General features: G+C 37.7%; 1 protein-coding gene across 2 annotated transcripts in view; it reads left to right on the forward strand.

Moving 5' to 3' along the window:
- slc8a2b (solute carrier family 8 member 2b) overlaps positions 1-2,268 on the forward strand; it is a gene marked incomplete at its 3' end in the record, with an annotated part of 38,041 nt that extends 35,773 nt beyond the window's left edge. For both annotated transcript variants that reach the window (XM_080024998.1, XM_080024999.1), the window contains exon 15: positions 1,892-2,268. In XM_080024998.1, the coding sequence (XP_079881124.1) occupies positions 1,892-2,268 (377 nt within the window). The remainder of the gene's footprint in view (positions 1-1,891) is intronic.
- Positions 2,269-10,547: the final 8,279 nt, after the last annotated feature.

Consider the following 10,547-nt stretch of genomic DNA (forward strand, 5'->3'; position numbering starts at 1 on the left):
ATGCACGCACAGTTACAGGAACGGTTTCTGTCGCCTTTTCTTGAGCCGAAGAGTGAAGCAACAAGCTAAAAATGTAAAATGTTGAACTATTCCTTAAACTATTCCTGTGTACAGATTTACATGTCAAGGTAGGGAAGGTGATACTAGTCTGTATACAAGAACATTTAAACCTGCAGTGTGTAGAATTTTGGGATTTTTTTCATAGCAGACTTGGTAGAAAATAATTATAATATCCATAAGTACGTTTAATTTAGTGCATAATAGCTGTTTTTTTTTAAGAAAAGGTCTCTTATATCTCTATACTTCTCCATACCATGGACCAAGGCATGGGCGCCGCCATTCTGGAAGCGTCATAGTTGGAATGTCATCAGTTCTACAGAAGCACAGAATGGAACAGCTAGCCACACTGTGTTGGAATGTTCTTGAAGAATTCCTGTTGCTTCTCTGAACATTATAAGTACATTATACAGTGTTGGAGTAGAGTGTGTTTATCTGCTTGCTGTTTCCAAGCATTTTAAAACTTCTCTCGCCCGAACAGGGACTTGAACCCTGGACCCTCAGATTAAAAGTCTGATGCTCTACCGACTGAGCTATCCGGGCTCTGAGAGAAGTAGTACACATGTTCAAATTTCGATGAATCGAAATATCAAATGTATTGAAGGAAAATATATTATGAATTACACATTTTTAGGCTTGATCCCAGATCCTGCGCTGCATTTACATTTTTTCTCAATATCTTGAAGGCTTGTGTCCATTCAGACATTACTAAAGTGACAGTCTTTGGACAAAAATTATGACATTTGGTGTCACTTAGCAATTATTGATTCTAATATACAGAAGAATTTATAAATTGTTGTTGTAATTCCTCCAAATGCCTACTGGGGGCGACATAAGTTGCAATCTTTTATATACTATCTATGATTACAATCTATAGCTTTGAGAAGGTGATGATGATAACCAAGTGGATCCCAGTTTCCTTAAGTGTGTCTGAAAGCAATCAAGAACAACTGTGAACCAGCATTTACACGAGAGAAACACGTTTTTTATTTGAGTTAACATATGTAAGAGTGCGAAAGTGGAATCACCAAAGCCTACATTCACTGTGTTCAAACTGACGTGGATTTATTTGCCTCAATACCTCCTGTACGACCAGTTACTCAAAGCTTTTTATCACAAAGAAAGTGATTGTATCAAGTCAGAGGTCTACAGGACTTTGGGCTTTTTTAGGAAGTGTTTGAAGATGGAGATACTAATTAAATGTTACAGAGAAATTCCACTTATTTGGCCATTGTGATGCTCTCTTCTCAAGACGCTATACTTTTTCTTTAAAGACCTTTGTGACTCTATGTGCCAGTTTCAAAGACATGGATTAAGCCTAGTCCTGGACTAAATAGAATTTTTAATGGAGATTGTCCATTGAAAGTACAATTTAGTCCAGAACTAGGCTTAATCCATGTCTCAGAAACAGGCCCTTAGTGTACTGATTTACAAGATCACAAAAAGACGTTTATTAGATCTTACACCATGCAGGGAGATATTGCTTATTTTATAGTCCTGCAATTTACTTTATAAATATACTTGAGGTCACAGCTAAATAAATAAAAAACAATCTTCTTTTTTTGCTTCTCTACTTATGACTTCACAAGGGGAGAGAAATCTGACTAGGGTTTTTGAAAGCAGGTTTTCAGAAAGTTGGAGGTGGAGAAAAAGAGAGATGGATGTTTATTCTCATGCTTTGGTAGTCTGTAGTCACACTGGGGACCCATATTAATGTTGAAAAACCATGGAAAACTGTATTTTACAATTATTTGACTCTTAATACAGATGCGAATGGGGATCTTGATAAACTAAACTAAACTAAACTAAACTAAACCTTTTCCTCTCGTCCCAGACACCTTCGCTAGCAAAGTGTCGGCCATCCAGGACCAGCACGCAGATGCGTCGGTTGGTAACGTCACCGGTAGCAACGCTGTCAACGTGTTCCTGGGCATCGGAGTGGCGTGGTCGGTCGCCGCCATCTACTGGAAGATCAGAGGCAAAGAGTTCAGGGTCGACCCGGGTTCCCTGGCCTTCTCAGTCACTCTCTTCACCATCTTTGCCTTCATCTGTTTCGGGGTTCTGCTGTTCAGACGAAGGCCTTCCATCGGGGGAGAGCTCGGGGGTCCCAGGACGGCCCGGATCCTCACCGTGATGCTTTTCTTCGGCCTGTGGTTCCTCTACATTCTGTTCTCCAGCCTGGAGGCCTATTGCCACATCACCGGCTTCTAAAGAAATTATGAGAGATGGAGGAAAAGTTTTGATGAGGAGATGAATATTGCACAGATACACCCACACATATGGTCTTAACACTACAGTTCATACAGTCCACAGTTTGATATGTAAACAAGTGTAGGGTTCCTTTGTTTGTATGCACACACACACACACACACACACACACACACACACACACACACGCACACGCACACACACATACATGTGTAGGGCTCAATGCAGTCTGGATACTAATACACACAAACACACACACGCACACATACACACACACACACACACTGCTAGGGCTCTCTGCAGCCATACTAGAATACTTCAGATACATATTCACACAAACACACACACACACATACACCCTTTATGTAGGCATGTGTAAACATATCATAACACACACACACACACACACACACACACACACACACACACACACACACACTGAGTTACAGGCTTTTTAAAGGCGAGTGAAAGTGTTTTTTTAGGGGCGAGAAATGTGAATATTCAAAAGGTTACTGCAGCAAAGGCAGCGGAGAGAAAGAAAGTGTTGTAAAGTTGACATTTCAGAGGTGGACAGATGGTCAGGTCGGGTTACGGTTGGGTTGGAAACATTTTCCTAGGGATAAGACCACTGAAAGAGATAAAAACCTGCGCACAAAATGTTAGTTTAGAATATACTTTATTGTCATTGCATATTAATATACAACAAAATGTAGTTTGTGCTATTGGCCGCTGCGTCTATACGTGCCGCCATGTTACAAAATGTGTCTGTCTAAATTGCATTGAAGGAAGCCTGTGTTTTGTCAGTGACACTACTGTTAGGGAGGAGTGAAATGTTTACAATAACAATAACATGACGTTTGTTTACTACCGGAGGTTCTCATACACTGATTGAGTGGAAGGCGGTTCTCCATCCTGCTGTGCTGTAAATAGTTTAAAAATAAACAGTGTACATAAAGTAGAGTTTAGTGTTTTCGGAGAGAGATGGTGGAATATCAAATACACCTGCAGAATGTGTAGCTACCATTCTGTACGAAAAGAAAAAAACATAAAAAAATATATATATCAGAGAGGTTTCAGCTTCGTCTGTCAGAAGAATTTTAATAATTTTAGAATGCATGAGCAGAATGGAACACAATGGTTTACGGAATGTCAGAAAAGTTTACAGGTGGAGTCAGAATATGAATATATGCTCCTCGCGATCTGCAAAATCTGGTGTTAATACACAGCCTAGGCTCTGTAAACTTGTATGTAAACAAAGTTGCTCGGACCGGCCCACCTCAGCTAGTAGCCTAACATGCCAGTTTGCAGAGCCTATGCTGTGTATGAACCTCAGATTTTAATGAGTGTGGGATGAATGCTAAGACTTAGGTCGTAGCTGACAAAAATTATAATGATAAGCTGGGGAAATTGTGGATTCATGTTTTTTAAAGAGCCATACTTCCCTAGCAACCAGATGATTTATATTGTAACCACAGTTCCTCTGCCTGAAGGGTTATTGTGTGCATGTAGAGCCAGATACTGAGCAAAACTTGTTCACATATATTAAGTAAAAGGGAAATCCACCTGTTAATGACATCACTGTCTTTGTGTGTGTCATCGTGTGCAAACAGGAAGAAGATCGGTCTGTTGATCTATTCATTCATCTGAGAAGAATTGAATTATCTTTTTAGAAGGACTTAACACCGTCTCACACACACAGTTGAATCAAAACACATGTATAAAACTGGTTGCTCGACAGACTAATCCTTTAGCTTTAGCGACACTAGCATGGATCAGACAAGACTTAACAGTGTTAGTTTAGTTTCAACGGTGAAGCCTATAGAGACGGAAAAATACATTGACTATGTTCCCATCCACTTGTCAATCAAATTATCTGAAGTGCAAAAACATTTGTGAAGAAAAGTTTGAGCCAAAATGGATGCCGCCGTCTACCAAGAAATTATTCCTATTGCACATTGGTGTAATAGTGCAAAGTGGCAGCTAATAGCCACATATCAAGCTGTCTTATAAGTCTTTTATAGATCAACAGTCGCTCAACACAAAATCCTAATCTTAATGTTAATTGGGATGAAGGATGTTAGTTTAAACAAACTGATGCTCCAAGGTGGCACCTAGTCAATGCCTTAAAGAAATCTCTTGATGAAAATATCTAGTATTCAAGCTTCAACTGTTCGAACTGTCCAGGGCTGCACTTTATAAATTGTTACTAAAACAAACTCTTTTTTTTACTTTAGATTATTATTGTGCAATACGCAAAGGGAGAGAGGAAAACTATGAATTGTATCTGACACTGGATCGCTGTAATTTGTCGCTGGCACAATATAAGAAGCAGAAATGCTGGAACAAATGACTTCCGATTGCAATGGATAGTCGACATTACAGTACATTACATTGTTTAAAACAGTGGTTCTCAACTGGTGGCTCGGGACCCAAAAGAGGGTCACGGGGCCATTTTGAGTGGGTGTATGTGTGAAAAAAAATGAGGAAAAGTTCTACAAAAAAAAAATTCTGATTCAACAGTTTTATTTTGAAGGAAATACGATAGAGTGCGCATGCATACAAGTAACTTGAGCATCGCCCTGTGTTTAAAAAGCATTTTGTTCCTAATCTAAGTTGGATATTTAAATATTTTCAGAAATTTTCATCGCAACTTAATATCTAAAGCAAAAGCTCGGGGAAGTCTAGGCCAGTTGAGAACCACTGGACAACAACAACCATCAAAGGTCTATCATGTCTTTCTCTCTAGACTTTGTTTACAGTATCTAGGTCGTTAGCAGACAATGCTTCTTGACTTTGCAAACAGCTGAGAGAACAAAGGCAGTTTCTATAGTCTGTCTCGCATCAGAAACCACTGCCCTTAAAGGCATGTGCTGTACGTGTTGCCCAGTATTGCATGGCACAGATTGAACATACAGCAAAATGTCCACAAGCTACTGAAGCTACTGGCTGCTAAATAAACTGTTAAAATCAGCTAGAGAATGAACTGAACTTTATACAGATGCTCTGATCCGAAGTGGCATTTATACGCTGATACATTTCAGATTTATCACTTGTAAAATGTATCGCTATGAGGCTTTAAAGTCAGTGCATAGCAACAAATGTCATAGCAAATGTAGCGAGCAGAAGTGCGACCTCATAAAATAGTTTTCATGGAGCTGAAAGTAGCATAGAGACATTCTTTACTCTACGAATAAGAGTTGGTTTATCGTGTCCACACAATTTTATTACTGTTCAAATTCACTGCCTAACATCAGTTGCATTCAATATATATGTATATATCTTTGCGAGGACGTTGGACTTTGTGCCGCAGGTGCATTACAAACATTTCACCCACTACTGATAAGTGCTATACAAGTGGAGGTACTGTTATTATGATAAATCGATGATATCAGAACAATTCGATTACTTTGTAGACTTTCTAAAACATATTTTATAACTTTTTCCTTGCAAATATAGCCGAGGTCGAATTTTTTTGTACTTCTAAACAATGTTTAGAGTAGTACCAATATATATAGAGAGTTGGTAGTGTAGCCGTAGAATACAATATTAACGAATTTAGTGGATTAGATTTTGATATATTTTCCACGGTGAAGAATCTCCCCTTTGAAAACTGACAAAGTAGTAGTAGAGTGTCACAATAACTGAACATTATCTCATCTAATTTACCATGTACGTACTTATGTATATTTCTTCTCATAAGATGATTTATTTAGATATTTATTTATTTACAAGAAGATTATATTATCTATTGATAAGCTGTGCCGAACGAACAGTTTGAAGTTTAGTTCAAGGAGTTCGGTTTTAATGTGCAATACAGAAAATTATAAATAATAACTTTCAAACACATTTTATTTAGTTATAGTCGCATTGATGCGAGGTCAGTTAACATGGTTTTCTGCTCCAGTGTTTGTCTTAATTAACCTCTCCGCAAACTAAGTACATTTTCTTCATCCAGTTCTCTTGAAAGGAGGATTTTTTTTGAGTGTAAGTAGCATGTTTACATGGAGAAACAGTGTGGAACATTGCCAAGTATAATTGTCAGTCTTGGGTCGTCGTGAGCTACAAAGGGAGAGGGACTTTTTGTAGATGTTAACGGTGAAGTTAGTGGTGTGTGAGTATACAATATGGGGACATTATTGTAGCAAACCTGTAAGAAGTTTCAAGATCTGATTACACACACACACAGACAGATTGAGATACACATTTGTAAATATTTTTGCGACAATAATGGCACCATATGTGAGGTTTGACCAGTAGCTGATACTGTAGACTACTCTCTACATATACACCAAGTGGGACCAAGATTTTGCACACACACACACACACACGCACACACACACACACAAACACACACACACATGCTCTGAACTCTTGTGTAATCTCTCACTGGTTAAAAGAACTATCAGAAGAATGGATCCGTTGTCCCTGGAGATGTTGCTAGGCACCCAAACACAGAACTGTTTACAATGAACGGACAAATGTTCCATGTTTCCATGAACTTCTGTACTAACCGTCAGGCTTCGGCCTTTGCTGTTCTGTAGCTAGATGTGATGCCTCTCCGCCTCACCCGCCCGCCCACTGTGTGTGAGTTCCCCTATCTGTTCCTCTGTAGATGCATGATCGATGAATCCCTGTGTACGTTGTGTTAGAAGCATGGTCTACTAATAAACATTTTGACCGAAACAGAATTAGCTGTCACAATTCAATTTGAAGGCCTACATATGAAGGAAACATTTTCATTACAAATGAATGTTATCTCAACAAAAGATAGTTGGCTTGAAATTAGTTGAGTTTATTTTCATTTTTACAGCATCACACACACACACACACACACACACACACATACACATACACACACACACACAAACAACAACAACAACATTCAGAAATACACACAGCCACACACAGCATTTATGGATTCAGTGTCCACTGCCTGTTTGCTTATACCTTTAGAAGCTGTGAAAAGAGAGCGTGCTCTGTTTTGTCTGCAACGAGAAAAACCCCATGTCACCATATTGTTTGTTGATGTACGATATTGCTGTAAACGTGTTAGTGTCCCCCCCCCCACCCCCCTCCCATTCACCCCCCCTCCCCCCCGGTCTTGCAATTCAATGTGTCTCTATGTGAAGTTTTTTCCTGTGATGAAAAATTAAAAATGTCTCTCTCTGCCTGAACATTTTGAAGGGAAATTATGACTGAGTTACTTCTACAATATCTTGTGATAGAACAACATATACATGTATTCAATACTGTATTAAATTATTAACTGAAGATGATACATATAAGTTTTTTTTATGAAATGTGGAAAAAAATTCTTAGAAAAAAAAAGTTACGTAAGAAGAAAATTAACAACTTGTTTTTGAGAACATGGCATGAGGTTTGTACTGTGTTATGGAAAGAGAATGAAGGTCTTTAATCAAGTGAAGGTTGACCTTGTTGGAATATAGTTTATTTATTTTAAAGGTGTGACGTGTCTGAGTCATTATTTACAGTCGGAACGGTGTGTCCTGGCCTTTAAATGGGCAAACAGCAGTGGAACGTAATGTGGACAGGGTATGAGACATTTTGCAGGTTTACCATGAGTCTAGTGTGCACTGTGCGGATCATATACACATTTAAAATAAAAAATAAATACAGCACTGTCTGGATCATGGTCTGGACTTGGTATGCGCAGGATTCAAAGAGAAAAAGATACATTTTCATTACATATGAATCTCAACAAAAGATAATTAGTTTGCTCAAATGAAGGCGGTTATCCTTAAGTTAAGAGTTTTAGTTGACCATTGAACTCTATAAATCTAGTGCAGACCTAGGCTAGACAGTTGGTATATAGTTTAGAATATAGTTCATTTATTTTCAAGGCGTAACGTGTCTGACTCATTCTTTATGCTCTAAATGGGCAAACAGCATTCATACCCTACACAACTCTACGAATAAGAGTTGGTTTATCGTGTCCACACAATTTTATTACAATTTTATTACTGTTCAAATTCACTGCCTAACATCAGTTGCATTCAATATATATGTATATATCTTTGCGAGGACGTTGGACTTTGTGCCGCAGGTGCATTACAAACATTTCACCCACTACTGATAAGTGCTATACAAGTGGAGGTACTGTTAGTATGATAAATCGATGATATCAGGACAATTCGATTTGTTTACCCTTAACTAACGATACTTTGTAGACTTTCTAAAACATATTTTATAACTTTTTCCTTGCCAATATAGCCGAGGTCGAATTTTTTTGTACTTCTAAACAATGTTTAGAGTAGTACCAATATATATGGAGAGTTGGTAGTGTAGCCGTAGTATACAATATTAACGAATTTAGTGGATTAGATTTTGATATATTTTCCACGGTGAAGAATCTCCCCTTTGAAAACTGACAAAGTAGTTGTAGTGTGTCACAATAACTGAACATTATCTCATCTAATTTACCATGAGACACAGACGGAGTATGAGACATTCTACAGGTTAACCATAAGAAAATTAAAATTTTTAACAAAATACATATTTTTCAAATAAAAGTTATACAACACTGGACTATTTATGAGCAGGAATTTAAGAAGGGAGGGGGGAATCTGCCTCTGTCCAATCCATTAAGTAATTCATCCATCAAACATACAACCACTGGGTGAGGACCAACAAGGCCTGCTTTTACTCTCACATAAAATAGTGTTTTTCATGTCTGGATATGTACGTCAGGGAGAAAGCAAAATACACTCATTACTGAATTTTAATGTTATTTTGCAACGTATCGTTACTTACAAACATTTGGGATCTGATGTAAAACAATGCACCCAATCATCATAGAAATGTGTTAACAGGTACAGACTTTACATACAGAGCTGAGTCATTATTACTACAGGAAGTAGGCCTATGCTTTACATTCACTGGGTCACAATGAGTCATCTAACTGTCAATCCTTAATCACATCGACACAAGAAAAAACTAAATCTATTACAGACACCATCAAACACATAGGAGATTTTTAAAACCTCATAATTATTTACTAATTTTAGAAAATTATTTGACAGGTCTTAATGTGAATAGTTATATAAAATATTAAGTGTGATTTTGTCTGCAGGCAAGACAACAAAGCTTGAAAACATTGTTGGTAGACTGAATAACCATTCAGAAACAACTGTCAAAGCTACTACAAGCAACTTCAACTAAGACCTTTTGAGAGTAAGTAAGTTGCTTAAATTTATAAATAGGCAAGACATTAATTCAATTTCTGTGTTTCAGAAAGAACACATGTAGTGTATTTCGTTATGACACATTTTAAGATTACTGTAGTGTGTTATGATACTATACATTTTATATTAAGGCCTATACTGTTACAGAGCAGGACAAAGACAATGCCTCATCTGGCAGGGGGCAAAGTCAGGGATGTCAGCTGCCTGAGTGAGGAAACCCTCAAGGCTGACCTGTAGATCATTCAAATTTCACACAAAGGTGACTGTCTTGTGAGTTAATCAAAGACAGTCTGGCTAAGAGTTAACAGTAGTTTATTGATCCTGATCATCATCATCATCATCAGCATTGTCTTAAAAGTTGCTGAATCAGACTTCTTGGCCAACGTGACATATCGACTCTAGGTGATGACTAGACTCAGGATGTCCTCTGGGGGCCAAACTAAGGAACTTTTCATAGCTTTTGGTTTTGTGTAGGTACCTATATTAATTGTTTGGCTACAAACACTTTAAATTCTTATTGGCTTCGTTTTGACTGCAGGATGAGTTTTGTTGCTTAAATAAAAGAATTGTTCCTGAGACCTCCTCATCTGCATTCAACTGTGTCTTCTTCCATCAACTAACTACCAACGCCGGCTTTCTGAGTAAAGGACCAAGAAAATATACCGCACACACTATTTTAAAAGTATGTAATAGTTCATTTAAAGTGTAGTAAACTATCTGTTAAATCTCCACATGAACTTCTTTTATTTTGAAATGAGGATTTTATTAAACCTGCAGTGTGTAGAATTTTGGGTTTTATTTCCTAGCAGATTTTGTAGAAAGTAATTATAATATCCATAAGTACGTTTAATTTAGTGCATAATAGCTGAAAATAGTTTTTAGAATTATTATTTTTTCCCTTAGAAAGGGTCTCATATATGTCCATATTTCTCCATACCTTGGACCAAGGGCTAGTGGCCGCCATGTTGAAAGTGTCATAGTTGGAATGTCATCAGGTGCATTGTTTAGAATTTAGAATTGTTCTTGTCCTTGAAGGCCACTGTAGCTTCTGTTATTATTCGAAAGGGGTGGGGTTACCCA

This window comes from Ammodytes marinus (assembly GCF_949987685.1).
Source record: "Ammodytes marinus genome assembly, chromosome: 3".
Taxonomy (NCBI): Eukaryota; Metazoa; Chordata; class Actinopteri; order Uranoscopiformes; family Ammodytidae; genus Ammodytes; species Ammodytes marinus.